General features: G+C 48.8%; 1 protein-coding gene across 1 annotated transcript in view; it reads left to right on the forward strand.

Annotated features, from left to right (window-relative positions):
* aff2 (AF4/FMR2 family, member 2) overlaps positions 1-26,239 on the forward strand; it is a 351,632-nt gene that overhangs the window by 77,655 nt on the left and 247,738 nt on the right. The window contains exon 2 of the mRNA XM_031791376.1: positions 9,731-9,851. Coding sequence (XP_031647236.1) covers positions 9,731-9,851 — 121 coding nt within the window. The remainder of the gene's footprint in view (positions 1-9,730; positions 9,852-26,239) is intronic.

The following is a 26,239-nucleotide window of genomic DNA, read 5'->3' on the forward strand; positions in this document are numbered from 1 at the left end:
TAATGAACTGTGGCTGGTCTTTCCGATCCGTGTTGGTTAATTAACTGTTGGTGGCCTTTCTACAACATTGTTGGTTAATAAACTCAGGCTGGCCCTTCTGCTCCATGTTGGTTAATAAACTGTGGCTGGCCCTTCCCCTCCGTGTTGGTTAATAAACTGTGCCTTGCCCTTCCCCTCCGTGTTGCTTAATAAACTGTGTCTGGCCCTTCCCCGTCGTGTTGCTTAATAAACTGTGTCTGGCCCTTCCTCTCCGCGTTCGTCAATAAACTGTGTCTGGCCCTTCCCCTCCGTGTTGCTTAATAATCTGTGTCTGGCCCTTCTCCTCCGTGTTGCTTAATAAACTGTGTCTGGCCCTTCCCCTCCGTGTTGCTTAATAAACTGTGTCTGGTCCTTCCCCTCCGTGTTGCTTAATACACTGTGTCTTGCCCTTCCTCTCCGTGTTGCTTAATAAACTGTGTCTGTTCCTTCCCCTCCATGTTACTTAATAAACTGTGTCTGGCCCTTCCCCTCCGTGTTGCTTAATAAACTGTGTCTGGCCCTTCCCCTCCGTGTTGCTTAATAAACTGTGTCTGGCCCTTCCCCTCCATGTTAGTTAATAAACTGTGTCTGGCCCTTCCGCTCCGTGTTGCTTAATAAACTGTGTCTGGCCCTTCCCCTCCGTGTTGCTTAATAAACTGTGTCTGGCCCTTCCCCTCCGTGTTGCTTAATAAACTGTGTCTGGTCCTTCGCCTCCGTGTTGCTTAATAAACTGTGTCTGGCCCTTCCCCTCCGTGTTGCTTAATAAACTATGTCTGGCCCTTCCCCTCCGTGTTGCTTAATAAACTGTGTCTGGCCCTTCCCCTCCGTGTTGCTTAATAAACTGTGTCCGGCGCTTCCCCTCCGTGTTGCTTAATAAACAGTGTCTGGCCCTTCCCCTCCGTGTTGCTTAATAAACTGTGTCTGGCCCTTCCCCTCCGTGTTGCTTAATAAACTGTGTCTGGCCCTTCCCCTTCGTGTTGCTTAATAAACTGTGTCTGACCCTTCCCCTCCGTGTTGCTTAATAAACTGTGCCTGGCCCTTCCCCTCCGTGTTGCTTAATAAACTGTGGCTGGCCCTTCCCCTCCGTGTTGCTTAATAAACTGTGCTTCACCTTCCACTCTTTGTTGGTTAATAAACTGTGTCTGGCCCTTCCGCTCCGCGTTGCTTAATAAACTGTGGCTGGCCCTACCGCTCCATGTCGGTTAATAAACTGTGTCTGGCCCTACCGCTCCGTGTTGTTTAATAAACTGTGTCTGGCCCTACCGCTCCATGTCGGTTAATAAACTGTGTCTGGCCCTTCTGCTCCGTGTTGGTGAATATACTGTGGCTGGCCCTTCCGCTCCGTGTTGCTTAATAAACTGTGTCTGACCCTTCCCCTCCGTGTTGCTTAATAAACTGTGTCTGGCCCTTCCGCTCCGTGTTGCTTAATAAACTGTGGCTGGCCCTACCGCTCCATGTTGGTTAACAAACTGTGGCTGGCCCTTCCGCTCCGTGTTTGTTAATGAACTGTGGCTGTCCTTTCCACTCCGTGTTGGTTAATAAACTGCGGCTGGTTCTTCCGCTCCGTGTTGGTTAATTAACTGTTGCTGACCTTTTTACTCCATGTTGGTTAATAAACTGTGGCTGGCCCTTCTGCTCCATGTTGGTTAATAAACTGTGGCTGGCCCTTCCCCTCTGTGTTGATTAATAAACTGTGGCTGGCCCTTCCACTCTGTGTTGCTTATTAAACTGTGCTTGACCTTCCGCTCCATGTTGCTTAATAAACTGTGGCTGGCCCTTCCACTCCGTGTTTGTTAATAAACTGTGGCTGGCCCTTCCGCTCCGTGTTGGTTAATAAACTGTGGCTGGCCCTTCCGCTCCGTGGTGGTTAATAAACTCTGCTTGACCTTCCACTCCATGTCGGTTAATCAACTGTGGCTGAACCTTCCGGTCTGTGTTGGAAAATAAAATGTGCTTGACCTTTCGCTCCATGTTGCTTAATAAACTGTGCCTGGACCTTCTGCTCCGTGTTGGTTAATAAACTGTGGCTGGCCCTTCCGCTTCGTGTTGGTTAATAAACTGTGACTGTCTTTTCCGCTCCGTGTTGCTTAGTAAACTGTGGCTGGCCCTTCCGCTCCGTGTTGCTTAATAAACTGTGGTTGGCCCTTCCGCTCCGTGTTGCTTAATAAACTGTGCTTCACCTTCCACTCCGTGTTGGTTAATAAAGTCTGTCTGGCCCTTCCACTCCGTGTTGGTTAATAAACTGTGCTTGACCTTCCACTCCGTGTTGGTTAATAAACTGTGTCTGGCCCTTCCGGTCCGTGTTGCTTAATAAACTGTGCTTGACCTTCAACTCCGTGTTGGTTAATAAACTGTGTCTGGCCCTTCCGCTCCGCGTTGCTTAATAAACTGTGGCTGGCCCTACCGCTCCATGTCGGTTAATAAACTGTGTCTGGCCCTACCGCTCCGTGTTGGTTAATAAACTGTGTCTGGCCCTACCGCTCCATGTCGGTTAATAAACTGTGTCTGGCCCTTCTGCTCCGTGTTGGTGAATATACTGTGGCTGGCCCTTCCACTCCGTGTTGCTTAATAAACTGTGTCTGACCCTTCCCCTCCGTGTTGCTTAATAAACTGTGTCTGGCCCTTCCGCTCCGTGTTGCTTAATAAACTGTGGCTGGCCCTACCGCTCCATGTTGGTTAACAAACTGTGGCTGGCCCTTCCGCTCCGTGTTTGTTAATGAACTGTGGCTGTCCTTTCCACTCCGTGTTGGTTAATAAACTGCGGCTGGTTCTTCCGCTCCGTGTTGGTTAATGAACTGTGGCTGGCCTTGCTGCTCCCTGTTGGTTAACAAACTGTGGCTGGCCCTTCTGCTCCATGTTGGTTAATGAACTGTGGCTGGCCTTTCCGATCCGTGTTGGTTAATTAACTGTTGCTGACCTTTTTACTCCATGTTGGTTAATAAACTGTGGCTGGCCCTTCTGCTCCATGTTGGTTAATAAACTGTGGCTGGCCCTTCCCCTCTGTGTTGATTAATAAACTGTGGCTGGCCCTTCCACTCTGTGTTGCTTATTAAACTGTGCTTGACCTTCCGCGCCATGTTGCTTAATAAACTGTGGCTGGCCCTTCCACTCCGTGTTTGTTAATAAACTGTGGCTGGCCCTTCCGCTCCGTGTTGGTTAATAAACTGTGGCTGGCCCTTCCGCTCCGTGGTGGTTAATAAACTCTGCTTGACCTTCCGCTCCATGTCGGTTAATCAACTGTGGCTGAACCTTCCGGTCTGTGTTGGAAAATAAAATGTGCTTGACCTTTCGCTCCATGTTGCTTAATAAACTGTGCCTGGACCTTCTGCTCCGTGTTGGTTAATAAACTGTGGCTGGCCCTTCCGCTTCGTGTTGGTTAATAAACTGTGACTGTCCCTTCCGCTCCGTGTTGCTTAGTAAACTGTGGCTGGCCCTTCCGCTCCGTGTTGCTTAATAAACTGTGGTTGGCCCTTCCGCTCCGTGTTGCTTAGTTAAAATGTGGATGGCCCTTCCTCTCTGTGTTGCTTAATAAACTGTGGCTGGCCCTTCCACTCTCCTTGTAGGTTAATAAACTGTGGCTTGTGCTTCCGCTCCGTGTTGGTTTAATAAACTGTGGCTGGTGCTTCCGCTCCGTGTTGCTTAGTAAAATGTGGCTGGCCCTTCCGCTCCGTGTTGCTTAATAAACTGTGGCTGGCCCTTCCACTCTCCTTGTCGGTTAATAAACTGTGGCTGGCCCTTCTGCTCTGTGTTGGTTAATAAATTGCAGCTGGTGCTTCCACTCCATGTTAGTTAATAAACTGTGGCTGGCCCTTCTGCTCCGTGTTGGTTAATGAACTGTGGCTGGCCCTTCTGCTCCATGTTGGTTAATAAACTGCAGCTGGTGCTTCCGCTCCGTGTTGGTTAATGAACTGTGGCTGGCCTTTCTGCTCCGTGTTGGTTAATGAACTGTGGCTGGCCTTTCTGCTCCGTGTTGGTTAATGAACTGTGGCTGGCCCTTCTGCTCTGTGTTTGTTAATAAACTGCGGCTGGTGCTTCCGCTCCGTGTTTGTTAAGGAACTGTGGCTGGCCTTTCTGCTCCGTGTTGGTTAATGAACTGTGGCTGGTGCTTCCGCTCCGTGTTGGTTCATGAACTGCGGCTGGTGCTTCCGCTCCGTCTTGGTTAATGAACTGTGGCTGGCCTTTCTGCTCCGTGTTGGTTAATGAACTGTGGCTGGCCTTTCTGCTCCGTGTTGGTTAATGAACTGTGGCTGGCCCTTCTGCTCCGTGTTTGTTAATAAACTGCGGCTGGTGCTTCCGCTCCGTGTTTGTTAATGAACTGTGGCTGGCCTTTCTGCTCCGTGTTGGTTCATGAACTGTGGCTGGCCCTTCTGCTCCGTGTTGGTTAATAAACTGCGGCTGGTGCTTCCGCTCCGTCTTGGTTAATGAACTGTGGCTGGCCTTTCTGCTCCGTGTTGGTTAATGAACTGTGGCTGGCCCTTCTGCTCCGTGTTGGTTAATAAACTGCGGCGGGTGCTTCCGCTCCGTGTTGGTTAATGAACTGTGGCTGGCCTTTCCGATCCGTGTTGGTTAATTAACTGTTGCTGGCCTTTCTACAACATTGTTGGTTAATAAACTGTGGCTTGCCCCTCTGCTCCATGTTGGTTAATAAACTGTGGCTGGCCCTTCCCCTCTGTGTTGGTTAATAAACTGTGCCTTGCCCTTTGCCTCCGTGTTGCTTAATAAACTGTGTCTTGCCCTTCCCCTCCGTGTTGCTTAATAAACTATGTCTGGCCCTTCCCCTCCGTGTTGCTTAATAAACTGTGTCTGGCCCTTCCCCTCCGTGTTGCTTAATAAACTGTGTCCGGAGCTTCCCCTCCGTGTTGCTTAATAAACAGTGTCTGGCCCTTCCCCTCCGTGTTGCTTAATAAACTGTGTCTGGCCCTTCTGCTCCGTGTTGGTTAATATACTGTGGCTGGCCCTTCCGCTCCGTGTTGCTTAATAAACTGTGTCTGACCCTTCCCCTCCGTGTTGCTTAATAAACTGTGGCTGGCCCTACCGCTCCATGTTGGTTAACAAACTGTGGCTGGCCCTTCCGCTCAGTGTTTGTTAATGAACTGTGGCTGTCCTTTCCGCTCCGTGTTGGTTAATAAACTGCGGCTGGTTCTTCCGCTCCGTGTTGGTTAATGAACTGTGGCTGGCCTTGCTGCTCCCTGTTGGTTAACAAACTGTGGCTGGCCCTTCTGCTCCATGTTGGTTAATGAACTGTGGCTGGCCTTTCCGATCCGTGTTGGTTAATTAACTGTTGCTGACCTTTTTACTCCATGTTGGTTAATAAACTGTGGCTGGCCCTTCTGCTCCATGTTGGTTAATAAACTGTGGCTGGCCCTTCCCCTCTGTGTTGATTAATAAACTGTGGCTGGCCCTTCCACTCTGTGTTGCTTATTAAACTGTGCTTGACCTTCCGCTCCATGTTGCTTAATAAACTGTGGCTGGCCCTTCCACTCCGTGTTGGTTAATAAACTGTGGCTGGCCCTTCCGCTCCGTGTTGGTTAATAAACTGTGGCTGGCCCTTCCGCTCCGTGGTGGTTAATAAACTCTGCTTGACCTTCCGCTCCATGTCGGTTAATCAACTGTGGCTGAACCTTCCGGTCTGTGTTGGAAAATAAAATGTGCTTGACCTTAGTCTCCATGTTGCTTAATAAACTGTGCCTGGACCTTCTGCTCCGTGTTGGTTAATAAACTGTGGCTGGCCCTTCCGCTTCATGTTGGTTAATAAACTGTGACTGTCCCTTCCGCTCCGTGTTGCTTAGTAAACTGTGGCTGGCCCTTCCGCTCCGTGTTGCTTAATAAACTATGGTTGGCCCTTCCGCTCCGTGTTGCTTAGTTAAAATGTGGATGGCCCTTCCTCTCTGTGTTGCTTAATAAACTGTGGCTGGCCCTTCCACTCTCCTTGTAGGTTAATAAACTGTGGCTTGTGCTTCCGCTCCGTGTTGGTTTAATAAACTGTGGCTGGTGCTTCCGCTCCGTGTTGCTTAGTAAAATGTGGCTGGCCCTTCCGCTCCGTGTTGCTTAATAAACTGTGGCTGGCCCTTCCACTCTCCTTGTCGGTTAATAAACTGTGGCTGGCCCTTCTGCTCTGTGTTGGTTAATAAACTGCAGCTGGTGCTTCCGCTCCGTGTTGGTTAATGAACTGTGGCTGGCCTTTCTGCTCCGTGTTGGTTAATGAACTGTGGCTGGCCTTTCTGCTCCGTGTTGGTTAATGAACTGTGGCTGGCCCTTCTGCTCCGTGTTTGTTAATAAACTGCGGCTGGTGCTTCCGCTCTGTGTTTGTTAATGAACTGTGGCTGGCCTTTCTGCTCCGTGTTGGTTAATGAACTGTGGCTGGTGCTTCCGCTCCGTGTTGGTTCATGAACTGCGGCTGGTGCTTCCGCTCCGTCTTGGTTAATGAACTGTGGCTGGCCTTTCTGCTCCGTGTTGGTTAATGAACTGTGGCTGGCCTTTCTGCTCCGTGTTGGTTAATGAACTGTGGCTGGCCCTTCTGCTCCGTGTTTGTTAATAAACTGCGGCTGGTGCTTCCGCTCCGTGTTTGTTAATGAACTGTGGCTGGCCTTTCTGCTCCGTGTTGGTTAAGGAACTGTGGCTGGCCTTTCTGCTCCGTGTTGGTTAATGAACTGTGGCTGGCCCTTCTGCTCCGTGTTTGTTAATAAACTGCGGCTGGTGCTTCCGCTCCGTGTTTGTTAATGAACTGTGGCTGGCCTTTCTGCTCCGTGTTGGTTAATGAACTGTGGCTGGTGCTTCCGCTCCGTGTTGGTTCATGAACTGCGGCTGGTGCTTCCTCTCCGTCTTGGTTAATGAACTGTGGCTGGCCTTTCTGCTCCGTGTTGGTTAATGAACTGTGGCTGGCCCTTCTGCTCCGTGTTGGTTAATAAACTGCGGCGGGTGCTTCCGCTCCGTGTTGGTTAATGAACTGTGGCTGGCCTTTCTGGTCCGTGTTGCTTAATAAACTGTGGCTGGCCCTTCCACTCCGTGTTGCTTAATAAACTGTGTCTGGCCCTTCTGCTCTGTGTTGCTTAATAAACTGTGGCTGGCCCTTCCACTCTGTGTTGGTTAATAAACTGCGGCTGGCCCTTCCGCTCCGTGTTTGTTAATGAACTGTGGCTGGCCTTTCCGCTCCGTGTTAGTTAATAAACTGCGGCTGGTTCTTCCGCTCCGTGTTGGTTAATGAACTGTGGCTGGCCTTTCCGATCCATGTTGGTTAATTAACTGTTGCTGGCCTTTCTACAACATTGTTGGTTAATAAACTGTGGCTTGCCCTTCTGCTCCATGTTGGTTAATAAACTGTGGCTGGCCCTTCCCCTCCGTGTTGGTTAATAAACTGTGCCTTGCCCTTCCGCTCTGTGTTGGTTATTAAACTGTGCTTGACCTTCCTCTCCATGTTGCTTAATAAACTGTGGCTGGCCCTTCCACTCCGTGTTGGTTAATAAACTGTGGCTGGCCCTTCTGCTCCGTGTTGGTTAATAAACTGTGACTGTCCCTTCCGCTCCGTGTTGCTTAGTAAACTGTGGCTGGCCTTTCCGCTCCGTGTTGCTTAATAAACTGTGGCTGGCCCTTCCGCTCCGTGTTGCTTAGTAAAATGTGGATGGCCCTTCCTCTCTGTGTTGCTTGATAAACTGTGGCTGGCCCTTCCACTCTCCTTGTAGGTTAATAAACTGTGGCTGGCCCTTCTGCTCCGTGTTGCTTAATAAACTGTGGCTGGCCCTTCTGCTCCGTGTTGGTTAATAAACTGTGGCTGGCCCTTCCACTTCGTGTTGGTTAATAAACTGTGACTGTCCCTTCCGCTCCGTGTTGCTTAGTAAACTGTGGCTGGCCTTTCCGCTCCATGTTGCTTAATAAACTGTGGCTGGCCCTTCCGCTCTGTGTTGCTTAGTAAAATGTGGATGGCCCTTCCTCTCTGTGTTGCTTAATAAACTGTGGCTGGCCCTTCCACTCTCCTTGTAGGTTAATAAACTATGGCTGGCCCTTCTGTTCCGTGTTGGTTAATAAATTGCGGCTGGTGCTTCCACTCTGTGTTGGTTAATAAACTGTGGTTGGCCGTTCTGCTCCGTGTTGGTTAATGAACTGTGGCTGGCCCTTCTGCTCTGTGTTGGTTAATAAACTGTGGCTCGTGCTTCCACTCCGTGTTGGTTAATGAACTGTGGCTGGCCTTTCTGCTCCGTGTTGGTTAATGAACTGCGGCTGGTGCTTCCGCTCCGTGTTGGTTAATGAACTGTGGCTGGCCTTTCTGCTCCGTGTTGGTTAATGATGTGGCTGGCCCTACTGCACCGTGTTGGTTAATAAACTGCGGCTGGTGCTTCCGCTCCGTGTTGGTTAATGAACTGTGGCTGGCCCTTCTGCTCCATATTGGTTAATGAACTATGGCTGGCCCTTCTGCTCCGTGTTGGTTAATGAACTGTGGCTGGCCCTTCTGCTCCATGTTGGTTAATAAACTGTGGCTGGCCCTTCCCCCCCGTGTTGGTTAATAAACTGTGGCTGGCCTTTCTGCTCCGTGTTGGTTAATAAACTGTGGCTGGCCCCTCTGCTCCATGTTGGTTAATAAACTGTGGCTGGCCTTTCTGCTCCGTGTTGGTTAATATACTGTGGCTGGCCTTTCTGTTCCGTGTTGGTTAATAAACTGTGGCTGGCCATTCCTCTCCGTTTTGGTTAATAAACTGTGGCTGGCCTTTCTGTTCCGTGTTGGTTAATAAACTGTGGCTGGCCTTTCCGCTCCATTTTTGTTAATGAACTGTGGCTGGCCTTTCTGCTCCATGTTGGTTAATGAACTGTTCTTGACCTTCTAGTTCATGTTTGTTAATAAACTGTTCTTTACCATCTTCTCCCCTGTTGCTTAATAAACTGTGGCTGGCCCTTCCGCTCCGTGTTGCTTAATAAACTGTGGCTGGCCTTTCTGCTCCATGTCGGTTAATAAACTGTGGCTGGCCCTTCCTCTCTGTGTTGAAAAATAAACTGTGCTTGACCTTCTGTTCCATGTTGCTTAAAAACTGTGGCTGGCCCTTCTACTCAGTGTTGGTTAATGAACTGTGGCTGGCCTTTCCGCTCCGTGTTGGTAAATAAACTGTGGCTGGCCCTTCTACTCAGTGTTGGTTAATGAACTCTGGCTGGTGCTTCCGCTCCGTGTTTGTAAATAAACATTGGCTGGCCCTTCCGCTCCGTGTTGCTTAATAAACTGTGGCTGGCCCTTCCACTTCTTGTTGGTTAATAAACTGTGGCTGGCCCTTCTGCTCCGTGTTGCTTAATAACCTGTGGCTGGCCCTTCCACTCCGTGTTGGGTAGCCATTCCCTTTCTTTCTCCTCTTGGGTAAGCATGCCCTTTCTTTCCGGCAGTGTCCTGTTTTCAGTGTTTGTATGACATCCACTTCCTTTCTGTCCGGTGCTGCCTATCCTTCATCAGCTTAGTGTCAGCTTGTGCCTATTAGACAGGGCTTCTCTTACATCTCAATGTTTCTCTGTGGCAGGGCTCTCTGACCCTGTGTCTAGAGAGCTACCCTCCTTTAAGTTTTGCTACAACCCCAGTTGTAACTAACCTCATTCAGCTTATCAACCAGCTAATTATTAATGAGTTACAGGATGGTAGATCTCCCGGAACAGGGTTGGAGAGCCCTGCAAGTCTATCATGTCAGCTGTGATTACTCTGACAGACCTGGTGTTGTCTTCTCCTCCTTCTCTCCCCATGCAGTCATTATGAACAGGACCGCAATGCGCTCAAGAAGAGGGAGTGGGAGCGGCGGACTCAGGAGGTGCAGCAGGACGAAGATCTCTTCTCCTCTGGGTTTAATCTCTTTGGGGAGCCATACAAGGTAAGGGCCTGGGAAGGAAGAAAGGAAGGAAGGGCGTGAGGAGTTGGGAAGGAGGTCAGTCAGCATGCAGCATCCCATCTCCCATCACTTTTCCTAGGGCATCGCCTGGCAGCAAGCATGATGTAAGGTGCTAGATAAAATAAGTTTATACTCCCAGCTTCTACAACCCTCCCTAATATACCCCAGCTTCTACCCCCCATTATTCCTCCAGCTTCTACCCCCATTATACCAATAGCTTCTACCCCCCCATTATACCTCCAATTTCTGCCCCCCATTATAAAATCCAGCTTCTATCCCCCCCCTATTACTCCTCCAGCATCTACACCCCATTATTCACCCAGATTCTACCACCCCCATTATTCCTCCAGCTTCTACCCACCATTATAAACACAGCTTCTACCCCCCCATTATACCTCCAATTTCTGCCCCCCATTATAACCCCAGCTTAAACCCCCATTATACCCCCAGCTTCTACCCCCCCCCAATACACCTGCAGCTTCAACCCCCCCATTATACCTACAGCTTCTGCCCCCCCATATTCCCACAGGTTCTACCCCTTTATTATAACCCCAGCTTCTACCTCCCTTGTTATTCCCCCAGCTTCTGACCCCCATCATACACCCAGCTTCGACACCCCCAATATACCTGCAGCTTCAACCCCCCCATTATACCTATAGCTTCAGCCCCCCCATTATTCCCACATCTTCCTCCCCCTCATTATAACCCCAGCTTCTACCCCCCTTGTTATTCCCCCAGCTTCTGACCCCCCATCGTACACACAGTTTTGACACCCCCCCCCCATTATTACTCCAGCTTCCACTCCCCCATTATTCCCCAAGCTTCTTTACCCACCCCATAATACACCCAGCTTCCACCCCCATTATACCTCCATCTTCTCCCCCCTATTATTTATCCAGCTTCTACCCCCCATATTTCTCCAGCTTCTACCTCCATTATTCCCCCATCTTCTAACTCCTCATTATAACCCCAGCTTCTACCCCCCTGTTATTCCCCCAGTTCCCCCCCCCCCTCATACACCCAGCTTGACACCCTCCCCATTAAATCCCAGCTTCTACCACATGTTATTAATCCAGCTTCCACCACCCATTATTCCCCAAGCTTCTACACACACCCCATAATACCACCATATTCTACCGCCCCTCCCCATTATACCTTCCATCTTCTACCCCCCCCCATTTTTTCTCCAGCTTCTACCCCCATATTTCTCCAGCTTCTACCCCCCATTATTTCTCCAGCTCCTACCCCCCATATTTCTCTAGCTTCTACCCCCCATTATTTATCCAGCTCTACCCCCCATATTTCTCCAGCTTCTACCCCCCATATTTCTCTAGCTTCTACCCCCCATTATTTCTCCAGCTTCTACCCCCCCATTATTTCTCCAGCTTCCACCCCCCCATTATTTCTCCAGCTTCTACCCCCCATATTTCTCCAGCTTCTACCCTCCCATTATTTCTCCAGCTTCTACCCCCCATATTTCTCCAGCTTTACACCCCATTATTTCTCCAGCTTCTACCCCCCATATTTCTCCAGCTTCTACCCCCCCATTATTTCTCCAGCTTCTACCCCCCATATTTCTCCAGCTTCTACCCTCCCATTATTTCTCCAGCTTCTAGCCCCCCCATTATTTCTCCAGCTTCTAGCCCCCCCATTATTTCTCCAGATTCTACCTCCCCATTGTAACCCCAGCTTCTACCCCCCATTATTCTCCCAGCTTCTACCTTCATTATAAACCCAGCGTCTACCCCCCTATTATTCCCCCAGCTTCTACCCCATTACAAGCTCAGCTTCTACCCCCCTCCCCACTATGCGTCCATCCTGTACCCCCCATTATACCCCCAGCTTCTACCCCCTATTATTCCCCCAGCTTCTATCCCCCCCATTTTACACCTGCTTCCACCCCCTCATTAAAACACCCAGCTCCTACCACCCATTAGTCTTTCAGCTTCTACCCCCCCCCAATTTACCCACAGCTTCTACCCCCCCATTATACCTACAGATTCTACCCCCCCATTATTCCCCCAGTGTCTACCCCCTCATTATACCCCCAGCTTCTATCCCCCTATTATTTCCCCAGCTTCTAACCCCCATTATTCCCCCAGCTTCTACCCCATTATACACCCAGCCTCTACACCCCCCATTATACTCCAGCTTTTACCCCCCATTATTCCCTCAGCTTCTACCCCCAATTATTCCTCCAACTTCTACCCCCCATTATTCCTCCAACTTCCACCCCCCATTATTCATCCAACTTCCACCCCCCTATTATAGCCCAACCTTCAACCCTTCCCATTATACCACCTACACCCACCCCATTATACATCTTCTGCTCCCCCATTAACCCACAGCTTTTATTCCCCCAGCATTCCATGAGCTTCTACCTCCCCCATCATTCCCCCAGCTTCTGCCACGCCCTATTATTCCTCCAGCTTCTACTACCTTTATATCCCCAAGTTCAACATCTCCCCATTATTCCTCCAACTTCCAACCCCCCATTATACCCAAAACTTCAACCCTTCCCATTGTACCCCATCTTCTGCTCCCCCATTATTCCCCCAGCTTCTACCTCCCCCATTATTCCTGCAACTTCTAGCCCCCCCATTATTCCTCCAACTTCTACCCCCCATTATTCGCCCAGCTTCTACCACTCCCTGTTATTCCACCAGCTTCTACTCCCCCATTATTCACCCAGTTTCTACCACCCCCTATTCTTCCTAAATCTTCTACACCTCATTATACCCCAGCTTCAACCACCTCATTTCCCCCCCATCTTCTACCCCATTATACCCCCATCTTCAACCCCTCCCATTATGGGAATGATTCTACCTACTCCCCCATTATGGGAATGCTTCTACCAGCTTCTACCTCCCTCATTATTCCCCCAGCCTCTACCATCCCCTATTATTCCACCAGCTTCTACCTTCCCATTATTCCCCCTGCTTCTACCCTCATTATGCCCCCAGCTTCAACCTCTCCCATTATACCACCTACACCCCCATTATACCCCAGCTTTTTCTCCCCTGTTATTCCCCCAGCTTCTACTCCCCCGTTATTCCCTCAGATTCTACCACCCCCTATTATTCCACCAGTTTCTACCCCCCCATTATTCCACCAGCTTCTAACCCCCCCATTATTCACATAGCTTCTACCACCCCCTATTATTCCTCCAGCTTTTACCCCCATTATACCCTAGCTTCTACCCCCAATTATTCCTCAAACTTCAACCCCTCAGTATTCCTCAACTTCTACCCCCCATTATACTCCCAGCTTCAACCCCTCCCATTATACCACCTACACCAGCCCATTATAACCCAGCTTCTGCTTCCCATTATTCCCCCAGTTTCTACTCCCCCATTATTCCCCCAGCTTCTACCACTCCCTATTATTCCACCAACCCCCCCCCACAATTATTCACCCAGCTTCTACCCCCTATTATTCCTCCAGCTTCTACCCCCATTATACCCCAGCTTCTACCCTCCCATTATTCCCCCAGCTTCTACCCCCATTATACCCCCAGCTTCTACACCCCCGCCCCATTGTACTCCAGCTTCTACCCCATCATTATTCCCCAAGCTTCTACCCCCACCATTATTCCCCAAGCTTCTAACCCACCATTATTCCAGCAACATCTACCCCCATTATACCCCCAGCTTCTTCACCCCCCAATATACTCCAGCTTCTACCCCCATTGTTCCCCGAGCTTCTACCCCCCCGTATTCCTTCAACTTCTACCCCCCCATTATACCCCCCCTGCTTCAACCCCTTCCATTATACCACCTACACCCCCCATTATACCCCAGATTCTACTTCCCCATTTTCCCCCAGCTTCTACCACTCCCTATCCCCCCCTCAATTATTCACCCAGCTTCTACCACCCCCTATTATTCCTCCAGCTTCTAGCCCCCCCCATTATACCCCAGCTTCTACCCCCCCCCCATTATACCCCAGCTTCTACCCCCACATTATTCCCCCAGCTTCTACCCCCATTATACCCCCAGCTTCTACACCCCTGTCCCATTGTACTCGAGCTTCTACCCCACCATTATTCCCAGAGCTTCTACCCCCACCATTATTCACGAGGTTCTAACCCCCATTATTCCACCAGCTTCTACCCCATTATTCCCCCGAGCTTCTACCCCCCATTATTCCTTCAACTACTCTCCCCCCATTATTCCTCCAACTTATACACCCCCCCATCATACCCCCAGCTTCAACCCCTTCCATCATACCACCTACACCCCCCATTATACCCCAGCTTCTACTTCCCCATTTTCCCCCAGCTTCTACTCTCCATTGTTCCCCCAGCTTCTACCACTCCCTATTCCCCACCCCCAACTATTCACCCAGCTTCTACCACCCCCTATTATTCCTCCAGCTTCTATCCCCATTATACCCCCAGCTTCTTCAACCCCCCCATTATACTCCAGCTTCTACCCCATTATTCCCCGAGCTCTTACCCCACATTATTCCTTCAAATACTCTCCCTCCATTATTCCTCCAACTTCTACACCCCCCATCATACCCCCAGCTTCAACCCCTTCCATTATACCACCTACACCCCCATTATACCCCAGCTTCTACTTCCCCATTTTCCCCCAGCTTCTACTCTCCATTGTTCCCCCAGCTTCTACCACTCCCTACCCCCCCCCCCCCCCCCCTCAATTATTCACCCAGCTTCTACCACCCCCTATTATTCCTCCAGCTTCTACCCCCCCATTCTACCCCAGCTTCTACCCCCACATTATTCTCCCAGCTTCTACCCCCATTATACCCCCAGCTTCTATACCCCCGCCCCATTGTACTCCAGCTTCTACCCTAACATTATTCCCCGAGCTTCTACCCCCACCATCATTCCCCAAGCTTCTAAACCCCATTGTTCCCCCAGCTTCTACCCCCCATTATACCCCAGTTTCTACCCCCCATATTATTCCCCCAGCTTCTACCCCCATTATACCCCCAGCTTCTACACCCCTGTCCCATTGTAAGCCAGCTTCTACCCCGCCATTATTCCCCGAGCTTCTACCCCCACCATTATTCCCGAGCTTCTAACCCCCATTTTTCCACCAGCTTCTATCCCCATTATACCCCCAGCTTCTTCACCCCCCCCATTATACTCCAGCTTCTACCCCATTATTCCCCGAGCTTCTACCCCCATTATTCCTTCAACTACTCTCCCCCCATTATTCCTCCAACTTCTACACCACCCCATCATACCCCCAGCTTCAACCCCTCCCATTATACCACCTACACCAGCCCATTATAACCCAGCTTCTGCTCCCCATTATTCCCCCAGTTTCTACTCCCCCATTATTCCCCCAGCTTCTACCACTCCCTATTATTCCACCAACCCCCCCCACAATTATTCACCCAGCTTCTACCCCCTATTATTCCTCCAGCTTCTACCCCCATTATACCCCAGCTTCTACCCTCCCATTATTCCCCCAGCTTCTACCCCCATTATACCCCCAGCTTCTACCCCCATTATACCCCCAGCTTCTACACCCCCGCCCCATTGTACTCCAGCTTCTACCCCATCATTATTCCCCAAGCTTCTACCCCCACCATTATTCCCCGAGCTTCTACCCCCACCATTATTCCCCAAGCTTCTAACCCACCATTATTCCAGCAACTTCTACCCCCATCATACCCCCAGCTTCTTCACCCCCCAATATACTCCAGCTTCTACCCCCCATTATACCCCCCCCTGCTTCAACCCCTTCCATTATACCACCTACACCCCCCATTATACCCCAGATTCTACTTCCCCATTTTCCCCCAAGCTTCTACCACTCCCTATCCCCCCCTCAATTATTCACCCAGCTTCTACCACCCCCTATTATTCCTCCAGCTTCTACCCCCCCATTATACCCCAGCTTCTACCCCCACATTATTCCCCCAGCTTCTACCCCCATTATACCCCCAGCTTCTATACCCCCGCCCCATTGTACTTCAGCTTCTACCCTAACATTATTCCCCGAGCTTCTACCCCCACCATCATTCCCCAAGCTTCTAACCCCCCATTGTTCCCCCAGATTCTACCCCCATTATACCCCAGCTTCTTCACCCCCCCATTATACTCCAGCTTCTACCCCATTATTCCCCGAGCTCTTACCCCACATTATTCCTTCAAATACTCTCCCTCCATTATTCCTCCAACTTCTACACCCCCCATCATACCCCCAGCTTCAACCCCTTCCGTTATACCACCTACACCCCCCATTATACCCCAGCTTCTACTCTCCATTGTTCCCCCAGCTTCTACCACTCCCTATTCCCCACCCCCAACTATTCACCCAGCTTCTACCACCCCCTATTATTCCTCCAGCTTCTATCCCCATTATACCCCCAGCTTCTTCACCCCCCCATTATACTCCAGCTTCTACCCCATTATTCCCCGAGCTCTTACCCCACATTATTCCTTCAAATACTCTCCCTCCATTATTCCTCCAACTTCTACACCCCCCCATCATACCCCCAGCTTCAACCCCTTCCATTATACCACCTACACCCCCATTATACCCCAGCTTCTACTTCCCCATTTTCCCCCAGCTTCTACTCTCCATTGTTCCCCCAGCTTCTACCACTCCCTACCCCCCCCCCCTCAATTATTCACCCAGCTTCTACCACCCCCTATTATTCCTCCAGCTTCTACCCCCCCATTCTACCCCAGCTTCTACCCCCACATTATTCTCCCAGCTTCTACCCCCATTATACCCCCAGCTTCTATACCCCCGCCCCATTGTACTCCAGCTTCTACCCTAACATTATTCCCAAGCTTCTACCTCTACCATTTCTCCCCGAGCTTCTACCTCTACCATTATTCCCCGAGCTTCTACCCCACCATTATTCCCCGAGCTTCTACCCCCACCATTATTCCCCAAGCTTCTAACCCCCCATTGTTTCCCCAGCTTCTACCACTCCCTATTATATCAGCAGCCTCACCCCCCATTATTCACACCAGCTTCTACCACCCCCTATTATTCCTCCAGCTTCTACCCCTAATATACCCCCAGCTTCTACACCCCTGTCCCATTGTACTCCAGCTTCTACCCCACCATTATTCCCTGAGCTTCTAACCCCCATTATTCCACCAGCTTCTATCCCCATTATACCCCCTGCTTCTTCACCCCCCATTATACTCCAGCTTCTACCCCATTATTCCCCGAGCTTCTATCCCCCATTATTCCTTCAACTACTCTCCCCCATTATTCCTCCAACTTCTACACCCCCCCGTCATACCCCCAGCTTCAACCGCTTCCATTATACCAACCCCCCCCCCCCCCAGTGTATAGATGTAGAGAACACATCCAAGTTGTTAATTCCCTGTTCCTGACCAGTCTCGTCAGTCTGTCTCCAGTCTACTCTGGCTCCTCCAGTCGTTGGGCTAGTTGTTAATATCCTGTTCCTGACCAGTCTCGTCAGTCTGTCTCCAGTCTACTCTGGCTCCTCCAGTCGTTGGGCTATTTGTTAATATCCTGTTCCTGACCAGTCTCGTCAGTCTGTCTCCAGTCTACTCTGGCTCCTCCAGTCGTTGGGCTAGTTGTTAATATCCTGTTCCTGACCAGTCTCGTCAGTCTGTCTCCAGTCTACTCTGGCTCCTCCAGTCGTTGGGCTAGTTGTTAATATCCTGTTCCTGACCGGTCTCGTCAGTCTGTCTCCAGTCTACTCTGGCTCCTCCAGTCATTGGTCGAGTAGTTAATCCTCTGTTCCTGACCGGTCTCGTCAGTCTGTCTCTAGTCTACTCTGGCTCCTCCAGTCGTTGGGCGAGTAGTTAATCCTCTGTTCCTGACCGGTCTCGTCAGTCTGTCTCCAGTCTACTCTGGCTCCTCCAGTTGTTGGGCGAGTAGTTAAGCCTCTGTTCCTGACCAGTCTCGTCAGTCTGTCTCCAGTCTACTCTGGCTCCTCCAGTCGTTGGGCTAGTTGTTATTATCCTGTTCCTGACCAGTCTCGTCAGTCTGTCTCCAGTCTACTCTGGCTCCTCCAGTCGTTGGGCTAGTTGTTAATTCCCTGTTCCTGACCGGTCTCGTCAGTCTGTCTCCAGTCTATTCTGGCTCCTCCAGTCGTTGGGCTAGTTGTTAATATCCTGTTCCTGACCGGTCTCGTCAGTCTGTCTCCAGTCTACTCTGGCTCCTCCAGTTGTTGGGCTAGTTGTTAATATCCTGTTCCTGACCGGTCTCGTCAGTCTGTCTCCAGTCTACTCTGGCTCCTCCAGTCGTTGGGCTAGTTGTTAATATCCTGTTCCTGACCGGTCTCGTCAGTCTGTCTCCAGTCTACTCTGGCTCCTCCAGTCGTTGGGCTAGTTGTTAATATCCTGTTCCTGACCGGTCTCGTCAGTCTGTCTCCAGTCTACTCTGGCTCCTCCAGTCGTTGGGCGAGTAGTTAATCCTCTGTTCCTGGCCAGTCTCGTCAGTCTGTCTCCAGTCTACTCTGGCTCCTCCAGTCGTTGGGCTAGTTGTTAATATCTTGTTCCTGACCAGTCTCGTCAGTCTGTCTCCAGTCTACTCTGGCTCCTCCAGTCGTTGGGCGAGTAGTTAATCCTCTGTTCCTGACCAGTCTCGTCAGTCTGTCTCCAGTCTACTCTGGCTCCTCCAGTCGTTGGGCGAGTAGTTAATCCTCTGTTCCTGACCAGTCTCGTCAGTCTGTCTCCAGTCTACTCTGGCTCCTCCAGTCGTTGGGCTAGTTGTTAATTCCCTGTTCCTGACCGGTCTCGTCAGTCTGTCTCCAGTCTACTCTGGCTCCTCCAGTCGTTGGGCTAGTTGTTAATATCCTGTTCCTGACCAGTCTCGTCAGTCTGTCTCCAGTCTACTCTGGCTCCTGCAGTTGTTGGGCGAGTAGTTAATCCTCTGTTCCTGACCAGTCTCGTCAGTCTGTCTCCAGTCTACTCTGGCTCCTCCAGTCGTTGGGCTAGTTGTTAATATCCTGTTCCTGACCGGTCTCGTCAGTCAGTCTCCAGTCTACTCTGGCTCCTCCAGTTGTTTGGCGAGTAGTTAATCCTCTGTTCCTGACCAGTCTCGTCAGTCTGTCTCCAGTCTACTCTGGCTCCTCCAGTCGTTGGGCTAGTTGTTAATATCCTGTTCCTGACCGGTCTCGTCAGTCTGTCTCCAGTCTACTCTGGCTCCTCCAGTCGTTGGGCTAGTTGTTAATATCCTGTTCCTGACCGGTCTCGTCAGTCTGTCTCCAGTCTACTCTGGCTCCTCCAGTCGTTGGGCTAGTTGTTAATATCCTGTTCCTGACCAGTCTCGTCAGTCTGTCTCCAGTCTACTCTGGCTCCTCCAGTCGTTGGGCGAGTAGTTAATCCTCTGTTCCTGACCAGTCTCGTCAGTCTGTCTCCAGTCTACTCTGGCTCCTCCAGTCATTGGGCTAGTTGTTAATATCCTGTTCCTGACCAGTCTCGTCAGTCTGTCTCCAGTCTACTCTGGCTCCTCCAGTTGTTTGGCGAGTAGTTAATCCTCTGTTCCTGACCAGTCTCGTCAGTCTGTCTCCAGTCTACTCTGGCTCATCCAGTCGTTGGGCTAGTTGTTAATATCCTGTTCCTGACCAGTCTCGTCGGTCTGTCTCCAGTCTACTCTGGCTCCTCCAGTCGTTGGGCTAGTTGTTAATATCCTGTTCCTGACCAGTCTCGTCAGTCTGTCTCCAGTCTACTCTGGCTCCTCCAGTCGTTGGGCTAGTTGTTAATATCCTGTACCTGACCGGTCTCGTCAGTCTGTCTCCAGTCTACTCTGGCTCCTCCAGTCGTTGGGCTAGTTGTTAATATCCTGTTCCTGACCGGTCTCGTCAGTCTGTCTCCAGTCTACTCTGGCTCCTCCAGTCGTTGGGCTAGTTGTTAATATCCTGTTCCTGACCAGTCTCGTCAGTCTGTCTCCAGTCTACTCTGGCTCCTCCAGTCGTTGGGCGAGTAGTTAATCCTCTGTTCCTGGCCAGTCTCGTCAGTCTGTCTCCAGTCTACTCTGGCTCCTCCAGTCGTTGGGCTAGTTGTTAATATCCTGTTCCTGACCGGTCTCGTCAGTCTGTCTACAGTCTACTCTGGCTCCTCCAGTCGTTGGGCTAGTTGTTAATATCCTGTTCCTGACCAGTCTCGTCAGTCTGTCTCCAGTCTACTGTGGGTCCTCCAGTTGTTGGGCTCCATCAGTGTCTGCCAGTCTGCCAGTCTCCAAAGGCACAGTTTTCACCGCCTGTGTGTGTTCTCTTTGTGTGTTACTAGATGAATGAGATGCCACAGATGGTCAAAACAGTATTTCTATAGCGGGTGAATAGCAGCTTGTTCTATGGCTACCGATATGTGCTATTACTTTATGTTATATTAATTAAAGGAATTGGAGACCACTGACTGCATCCAAGCAGATTACTGTCCGTATGGGGGCTGCAGGCATAGACAGCTAATGTGGACAGGATAAGATATCACAGACTTCGAAGTGTTCTAAATGATCTGCTTCTCAATATTTTTTTAATGCTTTTCTTTACATGCCATGATGATATTATGTTTTGCTGTAGCATGTATTCAATTGTACATCAAACACATCCCTTAGGTCCCATATTGTCCATAGGAATGATGTACAGTAGAGTAATGACAAATGTGAAAGACGATTACACCTTTCTCCTGTAAGTCATGGAGGTGCCAAGCAGTCTCAGTCCTTCATGTATCCCCTGCTCATGGTATGATGTATCCATTGGCTGACTGGCTGCAGACAGATACTAGAGAAGAGTGTGTGTGTGTGTGTGTGTGTGTGTGTGTGTGTGTGTGTGTGTGTGTGTGTGTGTGTGTGTGTGTGCTAAGCAGTGTCAATAGAGAGGGATTCTCCCGTGGATGTGTTGTGAGAGCAGGATCAATGGGAGGCTAAGGTGTGAGAGCAGTCAGGCCACTGTTCCCTAGCCAAGCCTGAGATCTCTCAGCTAACTAACTGGACAGATTCGAGACTCAGTCAAGAGGACAGTCATGTGTTCTGGAACCTAATTTCCCTGACTGAAAGAAGTAGGTTGAGCGGGCGCTCAGATGAAGATGAACGGGCATGTTTTGTGTGTGTGAACGTGTGTAACTATACTTGTGGGGATTAACTGACTTGCCTAGTAAAAAAAAAACTGGGAACATTTTGTTAGTCCCCACAAGGTCAAATGCTATTTCTAGGGGGTTTGTGGTTAAGGTTAGAATTAGTGTTAGGGTTAGAATTAGGTTTATGGTTAAGAACTAGGGTTAGTTAGGGTTCCCGAGTGGCACAGCAGTCTAAGGCACTACATCTCAGTGGTTGAGGCATCACTACAGATCCTAGTTCAATTTCAGGCTGTATAACAACTGGCTGTGATTGGGAGTCCCATAGGGTGGCGCACAATTGGCCCAGTATTGTCTGCCTTAGGGTTTGGCTGGGGTAGGCTGTCATAGGAAATAAGATTGTGCTCTTAACTGACTTTCCTAGTTAAATAAAAAATAAAATAACGTTTTAGTGTTAAGGTTAGGTCTCGGTCACTGTAACAGTCCTAGCATGTGTGAGTGTGTGGGTGGGGGTTGGGTCTTCTATCCTTGTGAGTACCTAAAATCCACAAAAGTCCCCACAAGGATAGTAAAACAAGGAACATTTTCAATGAGGACAAAGGCTATTTTAAGCTTAGGGGTTAGGGTTTAGTGTTTAGGGTTAGGAGTTAGGTTTAGGGTATGGCTAAAAGGGTGATGGTTTAAGGGTTAGGGAAAATATGATTTTTAGGTACCCATGCGGATAGATAAACGTGTGTGTGTGTGTGTGTGTGTGTGTGTGTGTGTGTGTGTGTGTGTGTGTGTGTGTGTGTGTGTGTGTATATGTGTGTATGTGTGTGTGTGTATATGTGTGTATGTGTGTGTGTGTGTGTGTAGAGGAAGAGGAATGCACTGGCCCAGAATTCCTCTAGTGAGCAAACAGACAGACAGCAGGGGTAATGGGGAAAGGTACTCTCTCAGTTTGGGTGGGTGGACTGGTACAACCCCACAATCAGACAAAGAGCCACTTGTTAGCCTTTCAGTAAATCTCCCAAATATTGTTTGCAATTTGACGTTTAACCTGGTTCACTTTAATTTACATTAACAACAGTTGAAGGACCAAGATCTTGGAAACTGTGCCATACAGATTGCTAAATAGTTGTGAAGAGATTTTTAATTGACCCTAGAGATCTAAAATTGACCCTAGAAATAGTACTGTTAGGAGATCTGGAGAGACCGGGTCAGTCAATTACTAATATACTAATACTCTTAGTAAAAGTATTTATCTTCAACACGCAATCTGTGGATTCTATTCGATTAGATGGATTGAAATTGTATGTTAAACATCACAGCGTAGTTGAAAGATATATGTTGCGTAGAAATCCGAAGAGGGTGGCCAGCAGAGATAGATGGGATGGGCTGAGGGAAGCTGAGGGTTGGGATGTGAAATTGGAGACAACTGGGAGTGGAGTTGCTGTGCAGGAGATAGAATAATGGTCAAAAATTAAAGTCAAAAATAAAGTCAAAATTAAACATAATAAAAATAAAGTTTGAATGACATTGAGGGGCAGTGTTTTTACAGCTAATGACGATTTGCCTGAGGCTGATGTCGTGCAGGTGGGGGGGATCATGGAGGATTCAGGTTCACGTTTTTTGGCCTGGTCTGAGATCTGTCAACGTGCCCTTGAGCAGGGCATTTACCCTGGATGCTTCTGTGTGTCGCTCTGAATGGGAATCTCTTGGATGACTGGTATGATGTAGTTGTTGAGGGCTTCACTGCAAGTATATTGTATGTTTCGGATATTCAAAAAATATATAGATAATAATAAGAAAAGAAAAATAAATAAGCACAAACAACAGTTGTAGTACAGTAAGGTTACCTATGAACTTGATGTAGTGTCAGCAATGGAACTGCATTGTCCTAAAAATAGATAGATGGCTTTAGTCAGGCTATACTGTAGTTAGTGGTTTAGAGTAAAATAGATAGATGGCTTTAATCAGGCTATACTGTAGTTAGTGGTTTAGAGTAAAATAGATAGATGGCTTTAGTCAGGCTATACTGTAGTTAGTGGTTTAGAGTAAAATAGATAGATGGCTTTAGTCAGGCTATACTGTAGTTAGTGGTTTAGAGTAAAATAGATAGATGGCTTTAGTCAGGCTATACTGTAGTTAGTGGTTTAGAGTAAAATAGATAGATGGCTTTAATCAGGCTATACTGTAGTTAGTGGTTTAGAGTAAAATAGATAGATGGCTTTAGTCAGGCTATACTGTAGTTAGTGGTTTAGAGTAAAATAGATAGATGGCTTTAGTCAGGCTATACTGTAGTTAGTGGTTTAGAGTAAAATAGATAGATGGCTTTAGTCAGGCTATACTGTAGTTAGTGGTTTAGAGTAAAATAGATAGATGGCTTTAATCAGGCTATACTGTAGTTAGTGGTTTAGAGTAAAATAGATAGATGGCTTTAATCAGGCAATACTGTAGTTAGTGGTTTAGAGCCTGAGACCGATCTATGCTCCAGACTCCTACAGTGTCATTGACTCAGCTACTTAATAGTCATTGATGTCATCACATCTGCAGGAGAATGGACACTCCACTCCAGGCTTCAGTGTCCGGGCATGTAAACTGGGAGATTTAAGGGCCGGTAAAATTATGTGTGTTTAGAAACCAATGTGTGCTGTTAGTGCTTGGCTGGTTCAGCGATGCTTTCTCTTTAGCCCTCTCTCTCTCTACTTCTTCCTCTCTCTCTCCCTCTTCCAGCCCAGTGCTCAGTAGAGAGTAATAGCAATACTTTCCTCTCCTCTTTCCTCTCCTCATCTCAGGCCGCTATTAGTTAATCCCGCTTTAATCCTGTTTAATGGAACTATGCTGTTAGCAGCTATTTGGGACTGATTTACTGCTTTCCACTGGCAACTAGAGAGACGCCCCAGAGCAGAGGAGAGCTGGCTGTACCTTCAGAAGCCCCCTGGTCTCCTCCTGGCTCCTAGTCTCCCTGGTTCCCCTGCCCCCCATGGTCCCCCAGCTCCCCCCTGGTCCCTCCTTCTCCCTGGTCCCCCAGTGGTCAGCCCCGGTACTGGATGTTTTAGTCATGGGCACCAGCGTTACCATTGAGGAGCAGACCCCTAGAGATAGAGAAGGAGATACATTCATTCATTTTATGCTAATTTGGCTCTCCAGGGGTGTAAAAGATGTCATATAAAATACTTTTCTTTTTTAAAATGCAATTGTATTTTCCCCGAATCTTCATCGCTGTCAGATATTATCAATAGGTTTTAAAAGTAGGATTGCGACATATCAAATTATTTGTCATTTACATTCCCAGTTTCTTTCAGAATTGTATTGTGGTTCATAGCTGAGTCTACCTTACATCTGCTAGCTCCTGGATCCCCTGCTGTTGTTAGTGCTCTATTGATTTAAGATTATTCGTGCTAGGTGTTTACTCATGTGGGTCCATATTGATGCTCTTTATTGGGAAGCACTAATGGATATTATGCAAACTGCTGAGGCATTCTGCTTCTGCACCAGTGAGGAGGGAAGGCTCTTACAGGCAAAGATAACCAGATTGGTTTACAAAGGAGAGAGACCATTTAACAGATAACTGCTGGATGAGTCTTTGCTCTGCGTCTTTCACTCATTCTTTTTACATTTTTCATATTTTTGTTAATTTCCATATTGAAGGCAAATTACATTACTGGAAAAATAATAATCACAATTGAACATTGCCAATCCCATGACAAGCAGTTAGGGAGAAGAATACACATCATTTCATCAGTCTCAGTCCAGGGTAGTTACTGTACATATCATCAGTCTCAGTCCAGGGTAGTTACTGTACATATCATCAGTCTCAGTCCAGGGTAGTTACTGTACATATCATCAGTCTCAGTCCAGGGTAGTTACTGTACATATCATCAGTCTCAGTCCAGGGTAGTTACTGTACATATCATCAGTCTCAGTCCAGGGTAGTTACTGTACATATCATCAGTCTCAGTCCAGGGTAGTTACTGTACATATCATCAGTCTCAGTCCAGGGTAGTTACTGTACATATCATCAGTCTCAGTCCAGGGTAGTTACTGTACATATCATCAGTCTCAGTCCAGGGTAGTTACTGTACATATCATCAGTCTCAGTCCGGGGTAGTTACTGTACATATCATCAGTCTCAGTCCAGGGTAGTTACTGTACATATCATCAGTCTCAGTCCAGGGTAGTTACTGTACATATCATCAGTCTCAGTCCAGGGTAGTTACTGTACATATCATCAGTCTCAGTCCAGGGTAGTTACAGTACATATCATCAGTCTCAGTCCAGGGTAGTTACAGTCTCAGTCCAGGGTAGTTATGTATTATCGTATCCCTGTAGCGTATTCCTGTAGTGTGTCCCTGTGTAGTGTGTCCCTGTAGTGCATCCCTCTAGCGTAACCCTGTAGCGTGTCCCTTTAGCTTAACCCTGTAGTGTGTCCCTGTAGTGCATCCCTCTAGCGTAACCCTGTAGCGTTTCCCTGTAGTGTGTCCCTTTAGTGTATCCCTCTAGCGTAACCCTGTAGCGTAACCCTGTAGCATGTCCCTTTAGCATATCCATGTAGTGTGTCCCTGTAGCGTTTCGCTGTAGTGTGTCCCATTAGTGTGTCCCTGTAGTGCATCCCTCTAGCGTAACCCTGTAGCGTGTCCCTGTAGTGCTTCCCTCTAGCGTAACCATGTAGCGTGACCCTGTAGCGTGTCCCTTTAGCGTATCCATGTAGTGCATCCCTTTAGCGTTTCCCTGTAGTGCATCCCTGTAGCTTAACCCTATAGTGTATCCCTGTATCATATCCTTGAAGCATTTCCCTGTAGTGTATCCCTGTAGCATATCCCTGTAGCATATCCCTGTAGCTTAACCCTGTAGCATATCCTTGAAGCATTTCCCTGTAGTGTATCCCTGTAGCATATCCCTGTAGCTGAACCCTGTAGTGTATCCCTGTAGCATATCCCTCTATCCCTGAAGCATATCCCTGTAGCGTATCCCTGGAGTGTATCCCTGTAGCATATCCCTGTAGCATGTCCCTGTATCCCTGAAGCGTATATCCCTGTATAGTATCCCTGTAGTGTATCCCTGTAGCGTATCCCTGTAGTTTATCCCTGTACCATTTCCCTGTACCGTATCCCTGTAGCATATCTCTATTTCATATCTCTGTATCCCTGTAGCGTGTCCCTGAAGCATAATTCTGTAGAATATCCCCGTAGCGTATCCATGTAGCATATCTCTGTAGCGTATCCCTGTGGAGTATCCCTGTAGGGTATCCCTGTAGCATATCTCTGTAGTTTATATTTGTAGCGTATCCCTGTAGCGTATCCCTGTAGCTTATCCCTGTAGCATATCCCTGTAGCGTATCCCTGTAGTTTATATCTGTAGTGTACCCTTGTAGCGTATCCCTATAGCGCAACCCTGTAGTTTA

The sequence above is a fragment of the Oncorhynchus kisutch genome, linkage group LG15, assembly GCF_002021735.2.
Source record: "Oncorhynchus kisutch isolate 150728-3 linkage group LG15, Okis_V2, whole genome shotgun sequence".
In the NCBI taxonomy this organism is placed as follows: domain Eukaryota; kingdom Metazoa; phylum Chordata; class Actinopteri; order Salmoniformes; family Salmonidae; genus Oncorhynchus; species Oncorhynchus kisutch.